Source organism: Phyllostomus hastatus, unplaced genomic scaffold, assembly GCF_019186645.2.
Source record: "Phyllostomus hastatus isolate PE091 unplaced genomic scaffold, TTU_PhHast_1.1 phas_scaffold_385, whole genome shotgun sequence".
NCBI classification, from domain to species: Eukaryota; Metazoa; Chordata; class Mammalia; order Chiroptera; family Phyllostomidae; genus Phyllostomus; species Phyllostomus hastatus.
Genome location: NW_025334026.1, coordinates 15,309,460 through 15,336,793, shown reverse-complemented (window position 1 = coordinate 15,336,793; position 27,334 = coordinate 15,309,460). Strand labels below are relative to the sequence as shown.

At 51.8% G+C, this 27,334-nt stretch overlaps 3 protein-coding genes across 8 annotated transcripts; all 3 read left to right on the top strand.

The window, feature by feature from the left end:
- The first annotated feature begins 241 nt into the window (after window positions 1–241).
- SLC12A9 (solute carrier family 12 member 9) lies at window positions 242–9,307 on the top strand. 4 transcript variants are annotated; one of them, XM_045819448.1, is made up of 14 exons: window positions 242–367; window positions 1,059–1,281; window positions 1,443–1,577; window positions 2,030–2,161; window positions 2,552–2,860; window positions 3,524–3,631; window positions 3,764–3,875; window positions 4,431–4,588; window positions 4,696–4,778; window positions 4,950–5,074; window positions 5,218–5,410; window positions 5,582–5,756; window positions 5,966–6,112; window positions 8,014–9,307. In XM_045819448.1, exons 2-14 carry the CDS (start codon window positions 1,101–1,103, stop codon window positions 8,907–8,909), a joined length of 2,754 nt encoding a protein of 917 aa, XP_045675404.1. In that variant the 5' UTR covers window positions 242–367; window positions 1,059–1,100; the 3' UTR covers window positions 8,910–9,307. The 4 variants fall into 4 exon arrangements, with proteins under 4 accessions (XP_045675404.1, XP_045675402.1, XP_045675405.1 ...); XM_045819446.1 differs by having other exon boundaries at window positions 247–363; XM_045819449.1 differs by having other exon boundaries at window positions 247–363; window positions 1,044–1,281.
- Window positions 9,308–9,427: 120 nt separating this feature from the next.
- TRIP6 (thyroid hormone receptor interactor 6) lies at window positions 9,428–13,269 on the top strand. Its single transcript, XM_045819451.1, has 9 exons — window positions 9,428–9,880; window positions 10,168–10,295; window positions 10,388–10,513; window positions 10,803–11,192; window positions 11,508–11,601; window positions 11,713–11,882; window positions 12,336–12,514; window positions 12,769–12,889; window positions 13,001–13,269. Exons 1-9 carry the CDS (start codon window positions 9,772–9,774, stop codon window positions 13,130–13,132), a joined length of 1,449 nt encoding a protein of 482 aa, XP_045675407.1. The 5' UTR covers window positions 9,428–9,771; the 3' UTR covers window positions 13,133–13,269.
- Window positions 13,270–14,626: 1,357 nt separating this feature from the next.
- On the top strand, window positions 14,627–27,334 carry SRRT (serrate, RNA effector molecule). 3 transcript variants are annotated; one of them, XM_045819485.1, is made up of 20 exons: window positions 14,627–14,853; window positions 15,176–15,312; window positions 19,985–20,113; window positions 20,330–20,476; window positions 20,709–20,897; window positions 22,686–22,855; window positions 22,990–23,174; window positions 23,376–23,474; window positions 23,558–23,675; window positions 23,864–24,021; window positions 24,367–24,428; window positions 24,545–24,623; window positions 24,874–25,062; window positions 25,412–25,585; window positions 25,679–25,832; window positions 26,000–26,193; window positions 26,372–26,528; window positions 26,727–26,816; window positions 26,930–27,056; window positions 27,143–27,334. In XM_045819485.1, exons 2-20 carry the CDS (start codon window positions 15,191–15,193, stop codon window positions 27,216–27,218), a joined length of 2,619 nt encoding a protein of 872 aa, XP_045675441.1. In that variant the 5' UTR covers window positions 14,627–14,853; window positions 15,176–15,190; the 3' UTR covers window positions 27,219–27,334. The 3 variants fall into 3 exon arrangements, with proteins under 3 accessions (XP_045675441.1, XP_045675440.1, XP_045675439.1); XM_045819484.1 differs by having other exon boundaries at window positions 14,630–14,926; window positions 26,715–26,816; XM_045819483.1 differs by having other exon boundaries at window positions 14,631–14,853; window positions 26,715–26,816.

Below are 27,334 nucleotides of genomic sequence, written 5' to 3'. Positions count from 1 at the left end.
CTCTGGGTTCGGAGGGGGGTCCCTCCCGGGCAACGGGAGCTTGTTTGCACCAGGGTAATGGGCACGGTAGGAGCCATGGCCCACAACCTTCAGGAGACGCGCGTTTGAGGGGCACCCCGGGCAGCATCCAGGGCACACGTGGAGCAGGAGAAGCGCTAACCACTGGAGCCTAGAGGGGGCGGGGCTTCCCCTGGCGCACCCACGGGGTGGGGCCGAGCCCGGGGACCAATGGGACGCGTGTGCTGGGGGGCAGGCTCCCGGCCTGGCATCCCGGTAGCTGCAGCTTCTTTTCCGGCACCCGCGACCCCTCCGCCAGTAGCGGACCCCTCTCGGGGATCACCCCGGAGCAACTACATCCTCCGGGTGGGTGAGTGAGTGCTCGGCCGCACCCGGGCTGTGGGGGTGCGCCTGGCCGGGGAGAAAGGGATTGCGGCCCCCTCCTATCCACCCCTAGAGAGAGTGGGCAGGAACCTGGGCGGGGAGGAGGACCCACCTTGGGTTGCCTGCCTGTGTTTCTGTTTTGGTAGCCGAAGGGTGTATTTGGGGGGTACCTAGTGTGGTGGGAGGGGTTTGATGAGGCCAAGGGGAAGAGGAGATGGTTTGTGATGGGTTGAGGGAGAGGGTTGAGGGAGAGTGGGGTATGGGAAGATTGGGAAGTTTCTTTTTCCCGTAGGTGAGGCGACTGTATGGGGGAGCTTGAAGGGGGAGCACAGTATTGCGGAGGAGGGGCGAGGAGGGCTTCCTGCCCATAACTCACTTCCCTTTTGGGGTATTTGCTTCCTCTTCTGCTAGTTAAGAAGGGAGAGGACCTTTGCCCTTTCCATCACCATTGCCATCCCTAGTCTCCAGGATATGGGGGAAGGGGTGGCCCTCGGGAACTGAAAGGGGAGGGGCCTTGCTACCCAAATTCTGCCGTTGTTGGGGCAGTGGCCATGGCCAGTCAGCCCCCCACTAACTCTTTGTGTGTGTTTCTTTTGAATGAGGCTTCTGGGTATTTGCTTAGAGGTGTTTTCAGGGGCTCAGTGGAGCTGCTTTCTATTCAGAACTCTCTTGTGCAGGCCTCATAATCCATTGCTGGATCCTTCCACCTGCTGTCAGCCATGGCCAATGAAAACTCTCCTTTGTTGGCCTACCGGCTCCTGGGGGAAGATGGGGTTGCCTTCTCTGCCAATGGGGCCGGAGGGCCTGGAGGAGAATCTGCCAGGAAGCTCTCCACTTTCCTGGGTGTGGTGGTGCCCACAGTCCTGTCCATGTTCAGTATAGTTGTCTTCCTGAGGATTGGTGAGTGGATGGGGGGAGGGGCTTACTAGGGGGTGCAGTGGGGAGCAGGGGGGCTGGGATGAGGTTGTTGAAGGGCTAGAGGTTACTGAGGACTAGTGGGAGAGGGGAAAGGGTAGGGTGTGTGAGTCATCCTCTGACCTGCTTTGCCATGCCTGTCCCAGGGTTCGTGGTGGGCCATGCTGGGCTTCTGCAGGCTTTGGCCATGCTCCTGGTTGCCTACTTCATCCTGGCACTCACCGTCCTCTCTGTCTGTGCCATTGCCACCAATGGAGCTGTTCGGGGTGGTGGAGCTTACTGTATCCTTCAACATCGATGGACCGGGGTCTGGGCTCTAACATCTTGTAGGGAGGAGGGAGGGGCCCCTCTCTCCATTCTTGTGGGGCAGGGCAAGAGGGAGGCAGGTTCTAATGAGTGTTTTGAAGAAAAGCTGGTATAGGGAAGGTGACCAACTTGGCTTTACCTGTTCCACTTTCTAGTCTAAGAGGTGTGTCCCAGCTGTCATTTTGGTTTTCCTAACAGTCTTGTCAAGTAGGTTGCATTCATTTTAGAGAGGAGGAAACTGGAACTTAAGAGCATTAGGGACTTGTGTGAAGGCACATGGCTTGGGAGTGGCTGCGCTGGGACATGTCACCCCTGGGAACATGTGCTGGGAGACCAGATGTGGAGGGTCAGCTGTAGAGTGCTTTGTGCCAGGACCCTTCCTCATGCTCCTTTTCCCTTAACACTCACCCCCTGCTCTCACTTTTAGTCATGATCAGCCGGACCTTGGGGCCTGAGGTTGGAGGCAGCATTGGCCTCATGTTCTACCTGGCTAACGTCTGTGGCTGTGCTGTCTCCCTGTTGGGGCTGGTGGAGGCTGTGCTTGACGTCTTCGGTGCTGGTCTGTCTTCCCCACCTGGTCATGGAACCCCTGTGGGTTTGCTGGGATTGTGAGGGAGAGGCCCTCTCCGGGACATGGGCAAAGTGCCCCATTAGCTTGTCTTGAGCTTTTACCATGTACCCAGCCATGTGTAGATGTCAGAGATTGTCTTGGCCCACAGGGAACTTACCATCTAGTCTCATGGGCCAAGTTAATATCCCTAAAATCCACAGTAAGATTGGTGGTACCCACCCAGCAAGGCTAGGATGCTGGTTCAGTTCGGTGAGGGAGTAGGGAAGATGGCCTTTCTGAGGACAGGTGGGCCAAGGCAGGGTGTCTATTCCTGCTTTGTATCATGGTTGGGGTCCCTCCTCAGGGCCTGGTCTTCTAATTTTGTTCCTTCCTCTGCAGATGCCACAGGGTCCAGTGGATTTCGAGTCCTGCCCCAGGGCTATGGTTGGAGTTTGCTTTATGGATCCCTGCTGCTGGGCCTGGTGGGCGGGGTCTGCACCCTAGGGGCAGGCCTCTACGCCCGAGCCTCCTTCCTCACATTCCTGCTGGTCTCTGGTTCCCTGGCCTCAGTGCTGGTCAGCTTTGTGGCTGTGGGGCCCAGGGTCATCCAACTGACCCCTCGGCCTGGCCCTAATGGCTCCACCCTGCCACCTCAGGTTGGCCACTTCACTGGCTTCAATAGCAGCACCCTGATGGCCAACTTGGGCGGTGAGCTGGGCTCAGAGGTGCTGGGGTTCTCAGGGCAAGGGGCAGGCATGTGTGGGGGCTGGGCCCTTGGAACTGGGCCCTGCATGAGAACAGATGTCAGAGAGAACTGGGGCAGGAGATCTGGACCTGAAACTGCGCAGTTAAGATCAGTTCGACGTGTGCTGGCTGCTGTGTGTTTGGCCCAGTGGGGTGCGCGAGTCGACCGCAAGATAGTCACTGCCTTAGAAGAACTTGTTCAGTTGGAGAGATAAGATGTACATTCAGGAAACAATCAAATAGCATAATAGACTGAATGTGATTCAAGTAGACAAGAATCGTTGAGGAGTCTAGAGGAGCCAGATGGGAGTAGGGGCCTTGGGTGGGGGGAATAGGTGGACCTGGAGGTGGCCCGAGGTAGGCTGGGGAGTTCAAGAGGAGTGAGAGGGAAGATGGCTCAGGAAAGAGCATGGGTGAGGCCTGGAGGGAGGAACAGAGTATACAGGAGAAGAAGGTGATGAGGAGCTGAGCCAGCCCAGTGCTCAGTGGTCAGGGATGGGGTCTTGGTGAGAGTGGTGGGGGAAGCAGGGCCTTGAGGAATGTGAGGAGTGGGTGGTCAGGCCAAGACACCTGGATCACTAGGAGGGATTTTGACACCTTTTCTTCCTTGGGAACAATCCCTCCTAGGTGGCTACGCCAAGGACTACACCACAGGGGCCATGATGACCTTTGCCAGCGTCTTTGCCGTCCTTTTTAATGGTTGCACGGGCATCATGGCTGGGGCCAACATGTCTGGTGAGAGTCCCTGCCTACTGCCTCTTGGGTGTATGGGGCTGCCACCCTGTGCCCCCACCTGGTTGCTGAAGGCTCAGGGGTGTAGGGGATGGTAGAGGGCTGACCTCTCTTCCTGTGTTCCCCTCCCTCCAGGAGAGCTGAAGGACCCCAGCCGGGCTATTCCTCTGGGTACCATTGTGGCTGTTGCCTACACATTTTTTATCTACATTCTGCTTTTCTTCCTCTCCAGCTTTACCTGTGACAGGTGCCTGGGGAGGGGGTGAGCCTGGTCCTGTAGGGAGCTCGGGGGTTGTTGGACAAGGGCGATGCACCTGAATCACCAAAGATCACACAGGCAGGGGAGGGGGGCAGATGCCCAAGTTGTTGGGGTACAGGGAAAATGGGAACTTTCTCCCATGGGAGAGAGACGGAGCTGCTGTTGCCAATGGGCGGACTAGCTGAGTGGTGCTAGATAACCTGCAGCCAGCGTTTGTCACGTGCCTGGTGCTGTTGTAAGCACTTGGTTTGAGGGTGGAGAATGGCTTTCTAGGCAATTTCCATAAACAGTTGGCTCCTTGTACATATACTGTTGGGAATGTCTGTCATGTGATTAATTCCAGAGCAGTCCAACTATAACCAATGAATGCCAAGTCTATCCCCCTGGCACACTTGATCTATTACTGTGGTCCTTGAGCTAGGGGCTGGGTCAGTTGAGAATGTCTGTCTCTTAACCTCACACGATGTTGTGAGCCCTGTTCTCACAAGGACCCCAGATGGCTGTACATTTATTTACGATGCCCTCCTCTTTCCATTCCTGTAGGATCCTGCTGCAGGAGGATTATGGGTTCTTTCGCGCCATCAGCCTGTGGCCCCCACTAGTATTGATTGGTATCTATGCCACGGCACTCTCAGCCTCCATGAGCTCCCTCATTGGTGCCTCCCGCATCCTCCACGCCTTGGCCCAGGACGACCTCTTTGGTGCGCTGTCCCCTGCCTCCTCGCCCAACTCTGAGCATGCCCTTCATGTGTGTCTCAGTCTGTGCTTGGCCCAGGCTGATATATCTGCTGCATTTCTGTTTGCACAGGAGTGATCTTGGCACCAGCCAAGGTGGTGTCCCGAGGGGGGAACCCCTGGGGGGCCGTGCTCTATTCATGGGGTCTAGTACAGGTAAGCCTTCCTCTTTCAACTGCCCTTCCCTTTACCCTAAGCCCCTCCTGGCTATGCTTGCAGGACCGGGGGAACTTACAAGTGGGTTGGTAGACATAAATGAAAAGGCAGGATGCATTGGCATGGGGGGTGGGGGGTGGCTCAACACTCAGCCTCTTGGTCCTTGTCCAGTTGGTGCTCCTAGCTGGGAAGTTGAATACCCTGGCTGCTGTGGTCACCGTCTTCTACTTGGTAGCCTATGCCGCAGTGGACCTTTCCTGCCTGAGCCTGGAGTGGGCCTCGGCCCCCAACTTCCGGTGAGAGAATGCCTGTGTTCCTTGAAAAAGACAGAGGAATGGGAAGGACTCACACCAAGAGGGGTGAGGCTGGAAATGGAATAGAGTGGCCTCGTGTTCAGAGCCATCCCTGAGTGTCCTTCCTTCTCTCTGTCCATCTGCAGCCCCACGTTCAACCTGTTCTCCTGGCACACCTGCTTGTTGGGGGTAGCCTCCTGCCTGCTCATGATGTTTCTCATCAGTCCTGGGGCTGCCGGTGGCTCCCTGCTGCTCATGGGCCTGCTTTCTGCCTTGCTCACGGCTCGAGGCGGCCCCAGCAGCTGGGGCTATGTCAGCCAGGCCTTGCTCTTCCACCAGGTTGGGGGAGCTCAGAGGAGGGTGGGGAGTGGAGGGGGCAGCCTGGGAAAACCAACCCTGCAAAAAAGGCCTCCTCTTCCCTTGGCTAGAGTTGGGGCTTCTGTCTGAGAGGTGGTGAGTAGGAGGTTCCCACTTGAGTCCTTCCTCCCCACCCCCTCACCCTGTCCCCAGGTGCGTAAATACCTGCTCCGACTGGACGTGCGGAAGGAGCATGTGAAGTTCTGGCGACCTCAGCTGCTGCTCCTAGTGGGGAACCCCCGGGGTGCCCTGCCTCTGCTTCGGTTGGCCAACCAGCTCAAGAAGGGAGGCCTCTATGTGCTGGGCCATGTCACCCTGGGGGACCTTGGTGAGTTGCCCCTCCATTCCTCCTTCCACTCTCGGTCTCAGACGTTCTCAGTATTCTTTGTGTCCCAGAGGCCTCATGCTTCTCCCCAGATGATGCTTCCAGCCAGCGCACAGGCCTGCCCAGACCTTTTTCTTTTGCCCATTTGGGATCTGGACTCTAGGAGAAAGTATGTGAGTTTGGCCCACTTTTGCTGCCTTTTTTCTCCATAGACTCTCTGCCCTCTGACCCGGTGCAGCCACAGTACGGGGCGTGGCTGAGCCTTGTGGACCGGGCCCAAGTAAAGGCCTTTGTGGACCTCACCCTCTCACCCTCTGTGCGCCAGGGGGCTCAGCATCTGCTACGGATCTCAGGTCTTGGTGAGCTGCTCCTCCCTGGGTCCCCTCTCCCACCCTGTAGTCCTTTTCAGTTTCTGCTATCCTCCCCCCATCCCCTAGAGAGTAAACCACAGATTGCAAACTCTGAAAGGAACCCACAGTCTAGTACAGATAAGACATTATACTCAAAGATAACAGATAGTACGTGAATCAAGTCTTGGAAGAAATGCTTAAGGACTAGAGATGGGGTGACACCTTATTTTTTTGTGATGCAAAATCGGGGCACAGGCTCTGAAGAGCGTGTTATATTTCTGAGGACAATGGGAGTATTATTTGAAGCTGGGTGTTGCCCCATCAAATCTATGACAGATGGTTTCTAACCACCCAAGTTCAAGAAAAGAAGACCACTATGCACTTATGTGGCCAGCAAAGGTTTTGTAACTAGGTGATATCTCAGCTGGGCCTTGAAAGGGGTGGAGAAGTAGGGAGTGGCATAACGTGGCCTCAGTGAAGATTCAGAGGGTGTGTGGGGCTGATGCTTTTGAGTGGAGTGGAAGATTCCCAGCTTGTGACTCTGTGTCAGTGCTGAGGCCTCCGGTCTTGCATCCCAGCTTCCTCCAAATCCGAGCTCAGCTGCCTCCTTTTTTCTTAGTCTCGGGACTGGCATTTGTTCCCTCACTGAGCACATGCATCTTTCTCCACTTAGAATCTGGCTAAAGACCAAGTGTTGGACATAGCTCTGCTCGGTGTAAATCAGAACCCTGGGAAACGCTCAGAAGGGGTGCAGCTAGTCTAATTTGCAAGATCAGCTAGAGTTCACACCTGCAGAGGTGTTTTGGGATGTTATAAAGCACTATGAGATAGTCCCTGGAGCATCTTAGGGCTTGGTCTCTTTTGTGGGGAAACCTGTGCCAAGACACCACTACTTCCATGAAATTTAACCTGCAGAAAATGGTTCAAATAAAAGGAAGAAGAATTCCTTTAAATAGTACATTCTCCTGGCAGTCCATTTGTTTCAAGAGAAGGAGTCTTAGAAGAGGTTTCAGAGTCTTCCTGTACAGTCAGCCCTCTCAAAGGGAGGGACTTATCTGATTCCACACTGGTTGTTTAAAAATTAAAAACCAAGAGCTGTTGGCAGGGACTTGGGGTGTTGAGGTTGGTACACACACTGGCCTAGAGGGTAAGAGAATGAGCTCTGGTGTCAGGTGCATTACGTTTACCTGCCACCCTGGTATCTACCAGCCGTGAACCTTCGGGCAGGTGGTTTCGCTGCTCTGTGCCTCAGTTTCCTTATTTGTGAAAGGGAGTGAGTAAATAGTCCCCATGTGATAGCGTTGCTTCAAGGATCAATGAGTTAAATAAAACATGAGGTTGATTCCAGAAGATGTGGCCCCTGGTCAGTATGCAGATGTTAGCTGTCCCTTTTCTGGAGACCATGCTTTGGCCATGCCATCGTTAGGAAACATTGTGCAGCCCCAGCACCGGGCTCTCATCCTCCCCCAGCAGGGTCTGGGTGCTGTTTCCCTGGATATCGAGGCTGTAAGCTTGACTAATCAGGGGTCCGGTCTGCCCAATGGAGTCAGACTCTCATCTCCCATCATGAAAAAGGTGTGCTGCAAGGAGCTTGGACTGAATGCCTCCTACTGCCAAGTGGGAAGTGCTCATTAGTTAAAAGAATCCTAAGGTGAACCTTGCCTATTTAAATGGGGGAGATTAGTCATGGAGATAAATTACATAAATGCATGAGAAAGTGTTTGGGAAAACTCAAACTCATTACGCAAAACTGCATAATGTTGCGCTAAGAGCCCAAGCACAGTGCAAAGCAATGTCATTCCTGATGTTGCCATCAGCGTGTATGAATGGATGCGTATAGCGTGGTGTAAACTCAGCTGGTGAGTCTGATTCCTGTTGGTTCCTTCCTACCTCCCCCTCTGTGCCCCTAGGTGGCATGAAGCCCAACACGTTGGTCCTGGGTTTCTACGATGATGCTGTACCCCAGGATCACTTCCTGACAGACCCGGCTTTCTCTGAACCAGCTGATGGCACCCAGGAGGGTGGGGTCCCAGCCCTGAGTACTCTGTTCCCTCCACCCCGGGCTCCTGGGAGCCCCAGGGCTCTAAGTCCCCAGGACTACGTGGCCACAGTGGCTGACGCTCTCAAGATGAACAAGAACGTGGTTCTGGCACGGGCCTGTGGGGCCTTGCCCCCTGAGCGGCTGAGCCGGGGGTCTGGGGGCACCTCTCAGCCACATCATGTGGATGTGTGGCCCCTCAACCTGCTGCGGCCCCGGGGTGGGCCTGGCTACGTGGATGTCTGTGGCCTCTTCCTGCTGCAGATGGCAACCATCTTGGGCATGGTGCCTGCTTGGCACAGTGCCCGGCTCCGGATCTTCTTGTGCCTGGGGCCTCGAGAGGCCCCTGGGGCTGCTGAGGGGCGGCTCCGGACGCTACTGAGCCAACTGAGGATCCGGGCCCAGGTGCAGGAGGTGGTGTGGGGTGATGGGGCTGGGTCCGGAGAGCCTGAGGAGGAGGAGGAGGAGGAAGGGGACTTCGTGAATGGCAGGCGGGGAGACTCTGAGGCAGAGGCCCTGGCATGCAGCGCCAACGCCCTAGTTCGGGCCCAGCAGGGGCGTGGCAGAGGAGGAGGGCCTGGTGGGCCTGAGGGTGGGGATGGGGAGGAGGGTCCCACCACAGCACTCACCTTCCTGTATTTGCCACGGCCGCCTGCTGATCCTGCCCGCTACCCCCACTACCTGGCACTGCTGGAGATTCTGAGCCGAGATCTGGGCCCTACACTGCTCATTCATGGTGTCACCCCTGTCACTTGCACTGATCTCTGATTCCCTGTTCCTGAAGTAGAGTGTCCAAGTCTGGCAGCCCACTTTGATTAGCAACTGAGGAGGGGAAGGGCCGCCTCCTGTCTGCCCTGCACCTGGGACACAGAGCCAGGCGGAGGTATTAGGGGGCCTTGGGCCAGGGTATCTCTAGATCTCTAGGAGAGGGGCCCCGGTGCACTGATCAGTGCATAGCAGCTGTCCCTGCCAGGCCATGGGGGAAGTCAGCGCCGCCCCTTCTTTCCCTTCACCGGTGCCTTGATGGGGGCTGCGTCTCTGCTTGTGACTCTAGGCTACCTCAGTCTCCCCCTCACCTGACTGACTCACTGACCCCTGAGGTTGTAATGTGTTTGTTCTGTTTTACTTTTCTAACTGCTGAACGTCAATAAAAGACAACACTACAAGCTGGCTGAACACTGCTGGTGTGGGGGTAGGGTAGGTGGGACAGGAAGAGGGAGAGATCTGTATGGAAGAGTGGAATGTGGGAAAGAGGAGCGCTGGAGTGTCCTAGCGGTGAAGAGGCCACGTGCGCCAGCCTGGGTGGGGACTCGTGGAAATAGAGGCTGCCCACAGCTCCCGAGGCGGGCTGAGGCGCAAAGCCCTCCATGCTGGACAGCAGGGGGCTGACTTGGGTTGGGGGAAGGAACGCGGTTTAGGGCCTAGGGGGCCACGTGACCCTCCCCCAGGAATGTGCTGACGTCACAGGGGGCGTGGCCATCCCCCAAATTGGGGAGGAAGGGGGGTAAAGCCAAGGAAAGTTTCTTTTCTGGAGTCCCAAACGAAGTGTGAGACGGAAGAAGAGATCAAGACCAGAGGCCCGGGGCTCTGTGGGACCTTGACCGCTGTCTGAAGTCCCTCGTTCTAGGCCATGTCGGGGCCCACTTGGCTCCCCCCGAAGCAGCCAGAGCCCGCCAGAGCCTCTCAGGGGCGAGCTCACCCCCGAGGTGCGCCGGGGCCGCCCCCAGCCCACGGAGCAGGTAAGACAGTCCCAGTACCACTGAGGAGGCCACTGGCTGGTCGGCTTCTGTAAGTCCCTCTGAGCCTGCCCCTGCCGCTCCTTCCCCAAAGCTGGGCTGGAACCAGCGTCCCCTGCCCTCTCCGCAGCCCTGCTAGCCTCTTGTCTCATTCTCGGACCCCAGGTGTGGGTGGAGGTGGGTTGGGGTGAGGCGGAGAGGAGAAGAGTGACCCTAGAGGGTGGTCTCCACAAGTGTTACCCTTGTCTGCTTCCCCATCTCCACTTTCACTCTCTTTTCCCTCACCCAAGCACTCCAGCCCCACCTCAGGGTCAATTTTTGCCCCGTCCCGTCTGAGCAGTGTTACCAGGCCCTGGGTGGACCAGAAGATCGGGGGCCAGCCTGGGTGGGGTGCCATGGTGCACCCCAGCGCTCACAGGTAAGGACCTGGGATTGGGGGGCTGCATGGCATCCGGGGCAAGAGTAGAGGCCATGTGATTTGAATTCTCCCTGCTTTTGCTCTATTCCCAGGGGCAACCCCCAGACAGGGGGGGCTTGCGCCCTGGAAGTCTGGATGCTGAGATAGATTCCCTGACAAGCATGTTGGCTGAGCTGGATGGGGGTCGTGGTCATGTCCCACGGCGGCCTAACCGGCAGGTAACCCCCTGATCCCTCCCTTGCTCCGTGCCCCTTGGCTCCCCTTCCTTCAGCCTGGTCCCTTCTCTGTCCAGTCAGCGCCCTCCCCACCCCCACATAAGTGATGCATACACCAGTGTTTGGCCACCAGAGCTCAATGGGTTGTCAGCCACTTGAGGGTGGGCCCTTGTCAAAAACCATCCCTTACTTGGGTGCCACATACATGGGGTGTGGGTGCGGGTGTGGGTTTCCACAGATGTATGTCCCGTAATGGGCCTGCTCACTCCTTTTGGTCTGCATTTTTCCCCAGGCTTATGATCCCCCTCAGCCCCCTGCCTACCGCCCTGGCTCAGGCTCCCAGAAGCCAAATGGAGGGGGTGTTCCTCCTCCACTACTCCCAGCATCCCCCTATGGGGGCCCCACTCCAGCCTCCTATGCTACAGCCAGTACTCCCGCTGGCCCTGCCTTTCCTGTGCAGGTGAAGGTGGCACAGCCAGTGAGAGGCTGTGGTCCCCCCAGAGCGGGGCCCTCTCAGGCCTCAGGGCCCCTGCTGGGCCCTCACTTTCCTCTCCCAGGCCGAGGTGAAGTCTGGGGGACTGGCTATAGGAGCCACCGAGAGCCAGGGCTTGGGTGTAAAGAGGAGGCTGCTGGGGGCTCCAGTCCTGCAGGAGGAGGAAGAGGAAGTGGGTATGGCCACCAGGTAAGCCCTGGGCACTGGGATTTGGGGTCCTCACAGACAAATGGACACTGATTGGGTGCTGTGGGGGCAGTATTTTAAGTCCTGGTTGTCAGAGGTTTGGGGTGTCAGAGCTCTGGATTCCCTCTCCCTCCTTCCAGGGGTGTGTGACAGGTCAGGAAATATAGGAGGGAGGGGACTGGAGTGACACACTCGCTCCTCAAGGCACACCCTTGGACCCTGGGCTGAGATGTCCAATGAGCTTTGTGGTCACCGTCAGGTATTTTGACAGCATTGAAAGCTAGAGGTAGTGCCGAAGCCCTGATTCTCACCTCCCAGGTCCCCCTGAGCCAGCCTCCTGAGGAGGAGCTTGAGAGGCTGACCAAGAAGCTGGTGCATGACATGAGCCACCCGCCCAGTGGGGAGTACTTTGGTGAGCTGAGTCTGAGGGTGGGTAGAAAGGGTGGGGGGCTAGAGAGTCAGAGGGATAGCAGATATGGCTTCCTGGCCTATGCAGGTTGACCCTGTCCCTCCCTGTCCCCAGGCCGGTGTGGGGGCTGTGGAGAAGATGTGGTTGGGGATGGGGCCGGGGTTGTGGCCCTGGACCGCGTCTTTCACGTTGGCTGCTTTGTGTGTTCTACGTGCCGGGCCCAGCTTCGGGGCCAACATTTCTATGCCGTGGAGAGGAGGGCCTATTGTGAGAGCTGCTATGTGGTGAGTGGTTGTGGCTGGGGGCCAGAGTCAGCAGAGGCAGGGGGTTTCTGTCCAATGTGGGAACTAGATGTCCCTGTCCCAAAGAGGAACGGGGCTCAAGGCTGGGGGACTAACACATATACAAGAAGGGAGGAATTAGGCAGCTAAATACTGGTTGCTGGAGGGGAAGAGCAATAGCCCCTTGCAGATTTGAAGCATTTATTTTAGAGTTAAGGGAGTGTGTTAAATTCCCACAACACACCGTAAAGCAGATATTGAAGGAAACTGAAGCTCAGAGAGGTTATATAACTTAGCTGGGAAGCTGCAGTGCTGAGATTTGCACTCAGATCCCTTCAAGACTACTTTTCACTAAATCAAATGCAGGGGCTACATAAACATGGGTGGGCTGGCAGGATGCCTGCAGAGCTGCTGTGGGCCTTCCCAGCCCAACCTTCCTGTCATTCTTCCCAACAGGCCACCTTGGAGAAGTGTTCCACATGCTCTCAACCCATCTTGGACCGGATCCTTCGGGCTATGGGGAAGGCCTACCACCCTGGCTGCTTCACCTGTGTGGTGTGCCACCGTGGCCTTGATGGCATCCCTTTCACAGTGGATGCCACAAGCCAGATCCACTGCATTGAGGACTTCCATAGGTCAGGCTGGATCCTGCACCTGTGTCTCAGGATATCTGCTTTTCCCATCTTTCTCCTCTCTTGTTCATGTCCCAGTACCAGCCTCTCCTGTCTCCCACCCTTGTCATGCCTTGTTCTCCTTAACATCAGTTTCTTCCCAACATCCAAGACCATTCCGCTGGCCTTTCCCCTTCCCTCCCACCTTCTCTGGGCTCCACTGTTACTCCCTTCCATCCCTGGGGCTCGACAACCCCTTTGGTTCTCTTCTTCTCCAGGAAATTTGCTCCACGATGCTCAGTGTGTGGTGGGGCCATCATGCCTGAGCCAGGTCAGGAGGAGACTGTGCGAATTGTTGCTCTGGATCGCAGTTTTCACATCGGCTGTTACAAGTGTGAGGTCAGGGGACCTGGGCAAGGGGCAAAGGAGTTCTTGGAGTCCAGGCTCACTGGGCGTGGCAGAACCCAGGGGTCTTGGCCTGATTGAAAGCTGTCACTTCTTTCCTAACAGGAGTGTGGGCTGCTGCTCTCCTCTGAGGGTGAGTGTCAGGGCTGCTACCCACTTGATGGTCACATCTTGTGCAAGGCCTGCAGTGCCTGGCGCATCCAGGAGCTCTCAGCCACTGTCACCACTGACTGCTGAGTCTTCCCAGAAGCACCTGCTGCATTCTCCCTTCCCATCACCACCTTCCCTGCATCTGCCTTTACAATTCTGTCATCAAATGCTATGTCCTCTTCCTCCAATCATGAAATAATAATCTCTCAAGAATTTGCAAGACACCTCAAGTCTATTGTCTCATCTGATTCTTCCAGCAGCCCAACAAAACACAACTGTTGTGACTGCATTTTTAGCTGAGAAGTGACTTTCCCAGACTGCACGGTTCCTAAGAGGCAGAACCTAGGTCTTTACAGTTTTGGCCCAATTATTTTTGCAACTCTACTACAGTCAGCCTTCTGGATCCCTGGGTTCAATCAACTGAGGATAGAAACTATTGAGAAAAAAGTTAACATTTAACATGTACTATGTAGTTAGGCTTACCATGGTTGCACTTGGTACTGAACATGTACCAAACTTATTTTCCTTGTCATTATCCCTAAACAGTACAATATAACAACTATTTACATAGATTTTACATTGTATCATAAGTAATCTAGAGATAATTTAAAGTATATAAGAGGATATGTATAGGTTACATGCAAATACTATGCCATTTAATATATGGGATTTGAGAATCTGCAGATTTTGGTATCTCTATGGGTCCTAGGACCCATCTCCTGTAGATACCAAGGTACACCAAAGGATGACTGTATACACTTTTTTAAAAAAGATTTTATTTATTTTTAGGCAGAGGGGAAAGGGAGACAGGGAGAGAAACATCAGTGTGTGGTTACCTCTTGCATGCCTCCCACCAGGGGCTGAGCCTGCAACCCAGGCATGTTCCCTGACTGGGAATTGAACCAGTGACCTTTGGTTTGCAATTCACTGAGCTACACAGTGAGGGTTGTATACACTTCTTTTAATGTAATTTGGTGTAAAGATACCCCACCTCTCAGTGCTGGGAGCAAAGCAGCGGCATGCTCCAGGAGACAGCATTTCCTATTGTACTTCACACTCAACTCACTGACCAAGGATTTGGTGCTGTCGCCAGGGCGGTGGTGCATTTAATCTGGGCCGAACCAGGTGCTGTTGACCAAGACCTCAACCTACAACTTGTGTCATCAAAGTACTGGTTGGGATGAGACTAAGATTTGCCAGTTTTGGTTACAAAAGGGGGTACCTTTGCCAAAGAGAAGGAAGAACGATGAATGAATGGGTTTTGCAGGTAGCGCATACCAGGCGCCAATAAAGGCCGGTTCTCCAGAGGGAGCACAAAATGGTGGGAGAAGCTTTAAAATGGTTGCTCTACCCCGTTAAACGACCGCACTCCCCACGCCCCAGCCTTGCGCGGGTAGAGTGTGGGACAATGCCTAGATGGTCTATAACAGGGCACTTCCGGGTAAGCGCGACCTTCGACCTCGGCCTGAGGAAGCTCTCCTTCACTCCGCCCTCCCCACGCTTCGCTTGGTCCAGCCCAGCCTCCGTAGTGCCTCTCGGTCAAGCAGCTCTCGTTCCGGGAAAAATCGCGAGTTTTCCGGGTCCCCGTCCCTTCCCATCATTCCTCGGTGCTTCGGGCCTTTCCCTGTTTAGTTCTAGTTAGGGCCGCGCGGGTAGTAGTTTGTAGTTCCAGGACCTGTTCCGCGAGTGACGCAGACAGTGCGCGAGCGGCGCGCCGACCGCATCCTCGACTGTCCCACTTTCTTCGCGTCTCCTCGACCTCATAGCTGAGAGCTCACCATTTTCGCGGGCCTCATCGCGCGCCCGAGGCAAGGGGCGGGCCCTGGTCTCTCAGAGAACCTGCGGGCGGGAGCGGGTACCAACGGCCGCGACCCCTCCCAGGTGGGGGAGGGGAGGGGCCTGGAGGGCCGCGGCTAGGGCGGGATGGAGGGAGAGGTGGACCAACGGGGTGGGCTGGAGACCCCTGGGGGCGAGTGGAGCCTCGGGGCCGTCCACCTGCCGTGGATGAGGGCTTAGGATGGCGGGGGACCACGGAAGCCTTTGCTGGGAGAGGTGGATGTACTGCTCCAGAGGGGCAAACGTTTCCTCTTTTTGTCATTAATACCCTGAACACCCTTATCCGGGCTCCAGACCTCAGACCGCGCTATGGGTGACAGTGATGACGAGTACGATCGAAGACGCAGGGACAAGTTTAGGAGAGAGCGCAGCGACTATGACCGTTCGCGGGAAAGAGATGAAAGACGTCGAGGGGACGACTGGAATGACCGGTAAGACACTTACTCTCAGCTTTGTATCCCCGTCACACTCTGTTGCACTCCACCCTCATTGTGTTTCCCTTATAATTTTATTAGGGCAACCCATACGAAATCGCTCATACTTGACCGTTTCATGTGGTTCATTTAACCTATTTGTTCTTGGCCAAAGACTTTTGAAATATCCAGAACATCAAACCAATAGAGTTAAGAGAGTTTGAGCCTGGAAAAGCAGTATTTATGAATGTCCTTAAAATGAATGTATTTATTGTTTCTGAATTATACCTCAAAGAAAAGTAATATGATAGAATTGACTTTTCTGGAGAGGTGTCAGACCAGTTTCCAGGCAGAATATGATTAAATTTCTTGTAATTGTCTTACCTAAAATCAGAAGGTTCTTTGGACAGTGATAGGTTTAAGTTGATACTGATTAGGTTTCTGGGGTATACTTGAGTTAATTATAGGTAGAGTGTTTATATTTAGAAACATCTGATGTGACTTCAGATAAAGTAATCAAGATTAGGAGGAACTGTGGACAATTTTTTTTTAAATTTTATTTATTTATTTTTAGAGAGGGAAGGGAGGGAGAGAGAGAGAGAGAGAGAAACATCAATGTGCAGTTGCTGGGGGTCATGGCCTGCAACCCGGACATGTACCCTGACTGGGAATCGAACCTGCGACACTTTGGTTCGCAGCCTGTGCTCAATCCACTGAGCTACGCCAGCCAGGACAATTTTTTTTTTAAATATAAGAGGCATCACCAATATCTAACCAGTTAGCTGCTGGTAATGGCTTGATTTGGAAACATTACTGGAAAAATTTTTTTTGCTCAATTATTTTGATAGCATTTATTCATTCAGTATGGTTTTGGAAAATGAATTTAGTAAATCAGTTGCTAAGTAAATGCATCTCTTCACTGTGGAGGCCCTTGCACTTTGTTTTCCTTGGTATTTTCTAAGAAAGAAGGAAAGGTGTGCTGAATTCTGTAGATGAGTAAGATATGGTTATTGCCTTTAAGGAGCTTACAGTCTGTGGGCCAAATGGCCTGGAGTGTATGCTACAACAGAGTATTTATGAGGGGTCATTATAAGGATGGTAAGCATTGAGGGAACAGATGTTTTTTTATTTTATTTTATTTTTTTAGGGTAAAGGAGGGAGAAAGAGAGGGAGAGAAACATCGACTGGTTGCCTTTTGTACATGCCTTGACCAGGGACCGAACCCACAACCCACCTGATGAGGAATTGAGCCGGTGATTTTTCGCTTTGCCCAACCAACTGAGCCACACCGGTCAGGGCAAGGGAATAGATCTGTTAAGGGATGGGAGTGGTGGTGGAGGTGGTGTGTCAGGGAGAGCTGCAGGAAAGTGCTACTTACACGTGGAAAGATGAGTGGGAATTCCCAAGACACAGGTGGTGTGAATAGCTTTGAGTTGTGGATATAACATATGTGGAAAAGAGCGTGCATTCTAGTTTTTTTCAGAGTACTGGTTCTCAAAATGGGGTCCACAGACCCTAGGCCCCAGGCCCCAGGGCCTAGGGGATGTGTGAGATTACAACTATTGTTATGGTAATACTAAGTATTGTTGTTTGCACTGTATTGACATTTACACTGATGGCGCTATGGCAATAGTAGGTAAAACTGCTGGTGCCTTAGCACACGTCAAGGCAGTGGCACCAAACGGGAGGGGGGATCCCAACCATTATTAGTTAATGTCCTTGATAAAGCAGCTTTTATTAAATTGGATTTTGAATATACATTTTTTAAAAAAGATCTTATTTGTTTTATTTTTAGAGAGAGGGGAAAGGAGGGAGAAGGAGAGGGAGAGAAACATCAACATGTGGTTGCCTCTCATGTGCCCCCTACTGGGGACCTGGCAGGCAACCCAGGCATGTGCCCTGATTGGGAATCAAACCCAGGACCCTTTCGTTCTCAGGTCGTTTCTCAGTCCACTGAGCCACACCAGCCAGAGCTGATTATATATATATATATATATATATATATATATATATATATATTTTTTTTTTTTTTTAAGATTTTATTTATTTTTAGAGGGGGAAGGGAGGAGAAAGAGAGAGAAACATCAATGTGTGGTTGCTGGGGGCTGTGGCCTGAAACCCAGGCACGTGCCCTGACTGGGAATCGAACCTGCGATGCTTTGGTTCGCTGCATATGCTCAGTCCACTGAGCTACACCAGCCAGGGCTGAATATTTTTTTAATACATGTGGCAAATGGGAAGTGAGCATATAGGAGTAAAATGGTTATCTTGAGGAAGAGCATTTGCAGGGTTGAACTGTGAGTCAAGTAACAGGTTGTTATTTTTTTGTTTGTATTGATTTTGGTTGTTTCTATGGGATGTCTTTTTTAAAAGTCTGAAAGATTGTCAGTGGTTATTCATATTTGGGTATTTGGCAGATGTTTTCAAGAAAACAAACTAAAAGAACCTGTTACTTCAAGAAAAATTGTCAGGCCCTGGCCCATGTGGCTCAGTTGGTTAGAGTATTATTCGATTCCCAGTCAGAGCACATGTCTAGGTTGCATGTTTGTGCCTGTTTGGAGCACATACGAGAAGCAACCAATCTGTGTTTCTCTCTCACATAGCAGTTTCTCTCCCTCTCTCCTTCCCTTCTTTTCTCTGTAAAAATCAATAAGCATGTTCTTTGTTGAGGATTAAAAAACCAAAATGTCAGTTTTGTAGACAATGAGGAATTGTTATCTTCCAGTGAAGACTAAAGTTTTGGAAAGCTTATATCTATTTTTTTTAATGGATTATAATACTTTTATTTATTTATTTATTTACTTATTTATTTTAGAGAGGGAAGGGAGAGAGAAAGAGAGAGAGAGAGAAACAACAATGTGTGGTTGCTGGGGGCCATGGCCTGCAACCCAGGCATGTGCCCTGACTGGGAATTGAATCTGCGATGCTTTGGTTCGCAGCCCGAGCTCAATCCACTGAGCTACGCCAGCTAGGGCCGGAAAGCTTATATCTATTAATGTGAGATTGTCAGCTTGCCACTACTTAAAGACATTTCTGAGGAAATAGGTAGTGATGCTAAAGAATGGAGTGTTTTGATATGGTGTAACCAGATATGTCAAGATCCATTCATAGAGCAAGGTAGAACAATGGATTTTAATGTAGCAAACTAACTCTTGTCAGGTTTTGGGTGGTATCAAAGAATATTCCCAGTCATCTGACAAGGCTATTAAAGTATTCCCTTTTCCAACTACATATCAGTGGGAGGCCAGGTTATCTACATACTTTTCAGTTGAAGAACATATCAGAATAGATTGAACACAGAAGCAAATGTGAGAATCTAGCTGTCTCTGTTAAGCCAGACCTTGAAAATGTAAAAAGTACCATTTTCTCACTTTTTTTGGAAAATAGCCATTTTTAATAAAAAATATGTAACTTATATTAATATACAACTTCAAATTGAATAGGTATTAATTTTTTCTGTTCATATTTCAAATACAGTAAGTATTGATAGATAAAACCCACATAAAGCCAAAACTCTTTAACATTCAATAATTTTCAAGAGCGTAAGGGGGTCCTAAGACAAAAAAGTTTGAAAAACCACTGAGTTAGAGCAAAGGATTTTTTTGTTGTTGTGATGGGGATTGGGGCAACTGGTGACTGGTGGCAAGGCTGGGGTGACAGCCAGGAGCCAAGGTTTTGAACAGTGCTGTGTACTGGCACTTAAGCAAGGGTATGGCACAATCAGATTTTTGTTTGAGAAAGATCACTCTGTAGAGAAGGGGCAGATAAGCAGAACCAGTGCTGCCCTCAAAGGAGAGATGACCAGAGGATAACAAGGAAGAGGGCAGCTTTGTCAGGTTGGGAGGCAGAGGATTAACAAACCAATAACAGTATGTAGTGGTGAGGGTGACACTTGATAACTGGATACATGGTGACGTATTGACATACCAAGCGTGGGAAACAGGAGGAGTGAAGCAAATTTGGTTCTATAGTGGTGGAAATAATAGGCTGAATTCTGACATGTTGAATTTAAGGTGTCAACGGCCATCTAGTAGGGGGTTATTAATATTGTTGGTCCTGCACTCCGAAAAAAGGCCAGGCTGGAGGAAGAAGAGTTGGGAGCCATCGTTCATGGGTAATGGCTGAAGTGATGGAAATAAGCAAGTGTCTTTCTGTTTAGAGGGTCAGGGTAATTTTATTTTTATTTTTAAAAGTTTTTATTTACTGATTTTAGAGGGGGGCAAAGAGAGAGAAACATCAGTTCCACTTATTTATGCATTTGTTGGTTGATTCTTTTTTTTTTTTTAAGATTTTATTTATTTATTTCTAGAGAGAAAAGGAGGGAGAGAAATATCAATGTGTGGTTGCCTTTCATGCGCTCCCTACTGGGGACCTGGCCTATAACCCAGGCATGTGCCCTGACTGGGAATTGAACAGGGACCCTTTGGTTCTCAGGTGGGCACTCAATCCACTGAGCCACACCATCCAGGGAGGTTGATTCTTGTATGTTCTCTGAGCAAGGATTGAACCTGCAACTTTGGTGTATTGCAATCACTCTCTAAGCAACTGTACTTCCCAACCAGGACCTAGAGGGTAGTTTTATAATTTTAGGCTTTTAGTCTTGTGTCTCAGGATTGGAAGGGCCTGTCCAGAAGTGCGATCTTAGGATATCCAACTGTGTCTTATTTACTGTTACTGTTCTAATCTCCAGGGAATGGGACCGTGGACGGGAGCGCCGCAGTCGGGGTGAATACCGTGACTATGACCGGAATCGGCGGGAACGCTTTTCTCCTCCCCGGCATGAGCTCAGCCCCCCGCAGAAACGCATGAGGCGAGACTGGTGAGATGGCAACAGTTTCTCTATCTTCCCTCACTTGTGTTGATAACTTTGATGATTTCCTTTTCTCTAACTTCCTATAAACACATCTTTTTTTGTCCCTTTAAATCCTTGGGTGAGAGATCACATTCCATATGCCCCTCCCTCTATCCCATCCTCCTTCATGCGCTGGAGAGATGATTCTCTCCTCTGTCTGACTTTTGTGTCCCCCACCCTCAGGGATGAGCACAGCTCTGACCCATACCACAGTGGCTATGAGATGCCCTATGCTGGGGGGGGTGGGGGCCCAACTTATGGCCCCCCTCAGCCCTGGGGCCACCCAGACGTCCACATCATGCAGCATCATGTTCTGCCTATCCAGGCCAGGTAAAGACCTGGGGTTCTAGGGTTCTTGGGAAAAGGGAGTTGTTGGACTTGGGGATGGCTGGGATTGCTGAAGACCGTGGCAGGGAGTGGGCTAGACACACAGTGGAGTGCCTATGGGGGTGGTCGCATTGATGCCTGGGGTGAGGTCCATGTGGGCAAAGGAAGAGGGCAGCTGGCCACCTCGGCTGCCCCGGCCCGTACAACCAAGACTTCCTGACCGGGCTCCCCTCAGGCTGGGTAGCATCGCAGAGATCGATTTGGGTGTGCCACCACCAGTGATGAAGACCTTCAAGGAGTTTCTCCTGTCGTTGGATGACTCTGTGGATGAAACAGAGGCAGTTAAACGCTATAATGACTATAAGCTGGATTTTCGAAGGCAGCAGATGCAGGATTTCTTCCTGGCTCATAAGGATGAGGAGTGGTGAGTGCCCCTACTTTCCTATTATCTTTTCCCTAGCATGTTTCACCTGGCCCTGCCAGGGGAGCCTGCAGCCCTGTCCTTATCCCATTTTCCCCAATCCAGAACTTCCTAGGGGGTGGGGGATGGGAATTACAACAGCATTAGCTGATGGGTTCTCCTCCTCACTTCAATGTCTGCCACGGTCCCCCACCCATCTCCCTTCCCCACTGTCCTCAGTCAGTGGGACACCTCCAGGCAGCTGGCCAGAGCCACCTGTTCCCTTGGGGCAGCAGACAGACTGCTTCCCACTTGCTGGATTTGGGTCATTGTCATCCCTGATCGCCAGGACCTTGTGTGACTTTGGCATCCTCCCAAAAGCAACGAGTGAATCCAGACAAGAAAAGCAAAGATGTCAGGGTCATTTAACAGAAAAAGAATTTTAATTTTTTTCTTTTTGTGGATGTTTTAATTTTAATCAACCATCTTTTCCCCCCTTCCTGCTCCTCCTCCTCATCCTCTTTCTGCTCCTTCTCCTTGAAAAGAGCCAGAACTGGGAACTACACCCGCTCATCGACGGAGCTCGGAGCAAACCCACCTCCACCCCCACCATACCCAGCCCATACATGAGCCCCTGGGCTGAGCCGCGCTGCCCCGGCCAGGCAGACAGGCAGGGCACTGCTGTGCACAATGCAGCAGTTTAGCTGAATGTGATTGCTCAGGCAGTTAGTCAGTCAGGGCCCCCACCGCGGAGTCCCGCGGGGGTGGGGCATCCAGGCCGGGACACCCCAGCCAGGAGCCAGCCGGTGGCCCACCTGACAGCATGGGCCCTGGGCGCGCTAGTTAAATCTTGAGCTCTGTTTGACCAAGCGGCCAAGGTAAAGATCCTGGAGGTGACGCCTGCGGCTTTTCTTTCCTCTTAATGCTGAACTTGTTCTGTTCTGTCTTTCACTGTCCTCTTTTTTTCTTTCTCTCTCTTACTCATACACTTTTCTCTCTCTGTTTGTGTTCTTGCTCCCTGCCTAACACTACTACCTTTTTTTCCCCCAGTTTCTCTGTCTGGTCTTTCTGGTCTTCAGTTTTCCCCTTTGTTTTTGATATCTGGGACTTTCTCACTATCCTTTTTCTCATATTCCTAATTTTTTTTTAACCCAAGGTCCTGTTTTAAATGTCCTCATGCTCCACCCTAACCCTCTACCCGTCTCTTCACACTCTCTGTGGGCAGTACCTGAGGTTATAAGGGCACTTCAGTTTCTCCCTGTCCCTTCACCATCTGCTTATCTTCCCAAGGGGGGAATAAAGGTGTCCTGCCTTTTGGCTTTTCCTATCTGGTACATTTCAGGTTTCACCCTGTCTTCCACCTAGGGGTGGAGGGAGTTGGTGGGAGCAATCCTTATGACGACTCTAGTTTGGGGTTGGCAAGGAGAGGGAGGTTCTTTGGGACCTACTGTTTCCTTATCTTTCCTTTCAGAAGCTTTGGGAAACTGTACTTTTAAAGTTAGTGTTTCCCAGAGACTTAAGGCAGTCAATTTGCCTTTCCAACCTTGGTTCCCCCTGTAGTCATTACTTTTCCCAAATATAGAACTTTTAGTTCCTGGCTCTCCCCAGAATCTTCTCAGAGCATAAACTCTCGTTCCTTTGGGGGTATTGGGTGTTTTTATTATACTCCTCTCCCCAGTCTCTCTGCTTTTATGATCTTTTGTGGGTGTGAGAGGATGGGGGCAAAGTCCTTATTTTCCCGGGCCCCTTCCAATGTCCTGGCCTTGGCCTTCAGTGACAATTTTGTCTCTTCCCTCCCCATTTCCTTTATAGGTTTCGATCTAAGTACCACCCAGATGAGGTGGGGAAACGTCGTCAGGAGGCCCGGGGGGCTCTACAAAACCGACTGAGGGTGTTCCTGTCCCTCATGGAGAGTGGCTGGTTTGATAATCTTTTCCTGGACATAGACAAAGCTGATGCCATTGTCAAAATGCTGGATGCAGGTGTGCAGACTGGTTGGGGTAATGGGTATCTCATGATCAAAGTCTTGGTTGGGAAATAGAAGTAGGTTGACAGAAAGCCAGAGACTGAAGTGCCAGGGCCCTTGGATTGTGACTTTTGTTCCCTCTGCTGGTAGCTGTGATTAAGATGGAAGGAGGTACAGAGAATGATCTACGCATCTTGGAGCAGGAGGAGGAGGAGGAACAGGCAGGAAAGCCTGGGGAACCCAACAAGAAGGAGGAAGGCCGGGCTGGGTCAGGCCTTGTGGATGGAGAGCGCAAGGTCAATGACAAGGAAGATAAGAAAGAAGATGGCAAACAGGTCAGTGTTAGGGCCCCTGCGTGCTGTCTGTGAGTACCAGGGGAAGTGAAGGGAGCTATTTCGATGGTAGTGGGGTCCACAGGAGTTAGAAGTAGAGGGCTGTGTGTTGGGGTGGGGGAGAGGTGAACTTATGGGCTCAGCTGTTGAAGTGGAAGGGGTTGATGGGGAGATAGATATCCCAGTGACTGTCTTTACCTGTAGGCTGAAAATGGTAGTTCTAGTGATGACAAAACTAAGAAATCTGAGGGTGAAGGGGACAAGGAAGAGAAGAAAGAAGACTCTGAGAAAGAAGCCAAAAAGGTAGGGACTCTCTTAAATGGAGTCAAAGTTAGGGCAGGGGTCCTTGTTATCTGGCTCATGTCTTCTTGCTGTGGCTCCCACAGAGCAGCAAGAAGCGCAACAGGAAGCACAGTGGTGACGACAGCTTTGATGAAGGCAGTGTGTCCGAGTCGGAGTCAGAGTCAGAGAGTGGCCAAGCTGAGGAGGAGAAGGAGGAGGCTGGTAGGTTTTATTTTCTGCTTATAATTCATTCTCTTCGTATGAACAGTGGGGTGGGTGAGAAGTTGGTGAAATTGATGGGACGGTGGCCTCTTGGGAGAGACTGAGGGGTGGGGTGGGAGTTTGACAGCTTTTCTATCCTCTCCAAAACCAACAATAAAACTCACCAACTCCCATCACTTCCTGTGTAGAAGAAGCTCTCAAGGAAAAGGAGAAACCCAAGGAAGAAGAAAGGGAGAAGCCCAAGGATACTCCTGGGCTGGAATGTAAACCCCGGCCTCTGCATAAGACTTGTTCTCTCTTTATGCGCAACATTGCACCCAACATTTCCAGGGCTGAGATAATTTCTGTGAGTGGGGAAAAATGGCATTGGGGGCAGGGACAGCACCCGGGCTCCATTCTTCCAGGGGTGGGAGGAGGCACTAGGTGGGGAGAGGATAATCTGGCAATGCTTCTGACATTCATCACTATTTCTCTAACAGGGAGGATCCCTTCTCATGGGTGCATGTCTTTTGAGAACTGGTCCTGGTTGTACCATTTACTTTCAAGTGCTACTCTTAAGTTCTTTGTTGTTTTTTCCTTACCTGAGTAGAGGCTTATAGGCAGTTCCTTAGGGTTCTGAGGACATGGGGTTTGAAGGAAGAAGTGAATCCTTGAATCATTAAGTGGAGTTTCTGTTCCTCTGCCTTTCCAGCTTTGTAAAAGATATCCAGGCTTTATGCGTGTGGCACTATCAGAGCCTCAGCCTGAGAGGAGGTGAGGAGTGGAGAGAAGTGTGACCCTGGGTAATTTGGAGAAAAGGTGCAGGGGAAGGTTAATGATCAGCATCACCTCCACCCCAGGATTATTTTGACATCTTTGTTCTTGTTTAGGTTTTTCCGTCGTGGCTGGGTGACATTTGACCGCAGTGTTAACATCAAAGAAATCTGCTGGAATCTGCAGAACATCCGAGTGAGTGCTGGGAGCCGGACTGTTTTGAGGAAGAGGTGTGGCTCTGTATGCTGCACACCTCTTACTGCTTTTTTTCATTGATTGCTTCTTTCATTTTGCTTCCTATTTCATCCATTCAGTCTGCTCACATTAATTGTGTACTGTTATCTGTGGGCTAGGCCCTGGGACTGTCCTCAGGGAACTCACAGCCTATTCACTGCTCTCACTAGGGCCAGTCTTTTGGTGTTGGTAAGCTTTCTTTACCTTCCAGCTCCGGGAGTGTGAGCTGAGTCCTGGCGTGAACAGAGACCTGACCCGTCGCGTCCGCAATATCAATGGCATTACCCAACACAAGCAGATAGTGCGCAATGACATCAAGCTGGCAGCCAAGCTGATCCATACGTTGGATGACAGGACCCAGCTCTGGGCCTCTGAACCTGGGACACCTCCTCTGCCAACAGTCAGTGACTCTCCATAGAACTTTTTCAAAAGCAGCCAACACCCCCTCATCTGTGGGCATCTCTGATCTTACATGATCTGTGGCATTGACCCTTTGTGCCCTCCTGCTTGTTGGCCCCTCTTTATCTAGGCAGTACCTCCAGTTTCCAGCAGAACAGATTGGTGTTAGTGACTATTTGTGGGCTGTGGTAGAACAAATACAAACATGAAGACAAATCCTAAGGCAGTGATAACAGGCCAAGTGAGCCTTGAATTCTTTCGGCCTCACTTCGCCTTTCAAATTAGGTTCCTAGGCTACATACTCTGAGGGTCTTTCTCTGTCTTACTTGCCTCTCTTGTCCCTCAACTAGAGTCTGCCCTCTCAGAATCCAATCTTGAAGAATATCACTGACTACCTGATCGAAGAAGTGAGTGCTGAGGAGGAAGAGCTGCTGGGGAGTAGTGGGGGGGCACCCCCTGAGGAGCCTCCTAAGGAAGGGAACCCAGCAGAGATCAACGTGGAGCGAGATGAGAAGCTGATCAAGGTGCCAGCAAGAGCAGAGTGTGGGGTGAGAGCCTGGTTCGCGGTGGTAAAGGGCACAAGTGTGATAAACTCGTGGTTTCTCATTTTCTCCTAGGTTTTGGACAAACTTCTCCTCTATTTGCGCATTGTGCATTCCCTGGATTATTATAACACATGCGAGTACCCCAATGAGGATGAAATGCCCAACCGCTGTGGCATCATCCATGTTCGGGGACCCATGCCACCCAATCGCATCAGTCATGGGGAAGGTGAGCTCTCTGTCTGAGTTCCCTTTGGTCCCCCTTTCTCCCCAGCTACCTCTTGTTTTCTACTCTGGAGCAGTGCTCTGTCACTTTCCTCTGATCCCCACCTTTCATATTTCTTGGTCCTGGCTCCCTTCTCCAACCTACCTTCTGTCTTTATTCCCAAACTACAGTATTAGAGTGGCAGAAGACATTTGAGGAGAAGCTGACTCCACTGCTGAGTGTGCGGGAATCTCTTTCAGAGGAAGAGGCCCAGAAGATGGGTCGAAAGGATCCTGAGCAGGAAGTGGAAAAGTTTGTCACCTCTAACACCCAGGAATTGGGCAAGGATAAGTGGCTATGCCCTCTCAGTGGCAAGAAATTCAAGGTCTGGGATGTTAGAGAGTTGTGGGACAGGTGGGAGGAGTGGGTTGAGCCAGGAATCTGCCTCCAGACCTGGAAGGAAACGTCTTTGGGACCAGGTGGGAGGGGAGGGTGATTATCTTGGGGTGTGGGGAGCTAGGGAACTGCTTGCTCAGTTCTGATCCTCTCCTCTTGGCATCCAGGGCCCTGAGTTTGTACGTAAACATATCTTCAACAAGCATGCAGAGAAAATTGAGGAAGTAAAGAAAGAAGTGGCATTCTTTAACAACTTTCTCACTGATGCTAAGCGTCCAGCTCTGCCTGAAATCAAGCCAGCTCAGCCACCTGGCCCTGCCCAGAGTAAGATACGATCCATGAGGGTCTACCACATTCCCTCTTCCATGACAGTTGAAGGACTCCTGGTTCTTTAACCAGTTGCACCCTGAAGTTTTGCCCAACCCTCAGGCCGTATTTCTAAAAGCCAGTTGCCTGTATCCTGCCACCCCCCCCCCCCCCCCGCAGTAATTCATGTTCCTGTCTGTGTTGTACTCCCCCCAGGCCTGACCCCGGGACTCCCCTACCCACACCAGAGTCCCCAGGGCCTGATGCCCTATGGTCAGCCCCGGCCCCCCATTTTGGGCTATGGAGGTAAGTATAGGAGGGATTTGAAAGGGTTTGGTGGTTTTGAGGGGTTGGGAGAAAGAAAGCAGCTAAAATGTAGACGTCACAGGTTCTCAGCTCAACACTGATCTTTTTCATAGCTGGTGCTGTCCGCCCTGCAGTCCCCACAGGAGGGCCTCCATATCCCCATGCCCCTTATGGTGCTGGCCGAGGGAACTATGATGCCTTCCGAGGCCAGGGAGGTTATCCTGGGAAACCTCGCAACAGGTGAGCTAAGATGTCCGAGCTTTCTTGCCCGCTTCAAATTGGGACCCTCAACTCTCATCCCATTTTACCTCTTTCTTATCTCACAGGATGGCCCGTGGAGACCCACGGGCCATTGTGGAATACCGTGACCTGGATGCTCCAGATGATGTAGATTTCTTTTGAGCCATCTACTTTTCCTCACTCTCGGTATCCTATACTTATGACTGCCATGTCCCATCCAGCTCTGAACATTTTTTGTACGTCCAGCCCTACTGCCAATAAAAGCACTTCTGCAGTGA

What these genes read in the sequence shown, in the direction of transcription:
- SLC12A9 (XM_045819448.1), top strand. Translation starts at nt 1,101, where the DNA reads ATGGCCAATGAAAACTCTCCTTTGTTGGCCTACCGGCTCCTGGGGGAA. An exon ending in CCTGATGGCCAACTTGGGCG is followed by an intron (nt 2,861 to 3,523) that starts GTGAGCTGGGCT and finishes AATCCCTCCTAG; the next exon opens with GTGGCTACGCCAAGGACTAC. An exon ending in GCCTCGGCCCCCAACTTCCG is followed by an intron (nt 5,075 to 5,217) that starts GTGAGAGAATGC and finishes GTCCATCTGCAG; the next exon opens with CCCCACGTTCAACCTGTTCT.
- TRIP6 (XM_045819451.1), top strand. Translation starts at nt 9,772, where the DNA reads ATGTCGGGGCCCACTTGGCTCCCCCCGAAGCAGCCAGAGCCCGCCAGA. An exon ending in CACGGCGGCCTAACCGGCAG is followed by an intron (nt 10,514 to 10,802) that starts GTAACCCCCTGA and finishes ATTTTTCCCCAG; the next exon opens with GCTTATGATCCCCCTCAGCC. An exon ending in ATTGTGAGAGCTGCTATGTG is followed by an intron (nt 11,883 to 12,335) that starts GTGAGTGGTTGT and finishes TCTTCCCAACAG; the next exon opens with GCCACCTTGGAGAAGTGTTC.
- SRRT (XM_045819484.1), top strand. Translation starts at nt 15,191, where the DNA reads ATGGGTGACAGTGATGACGAGTACGATCGAAGACGCAGGGACAAGTTT. An exon ending in AAACGCATGAGGCGAGACTG is followed by an intron (nt 20,114 to 20,329) that starts GTGAGATGGCAA and finishes CCCCACCCTCAG; the next exon opens with GGATGAGCACAGCTCTGACC. An exon ending in GCCACCTGGCCCTGCCCAGA is followed by an intron (nt 26,529 to 26,714) that starts GTAAGATACGAT and finishes CTGTCTGTGTTG; the next exon opens with TACTCCCCCCAGGCCTGACC.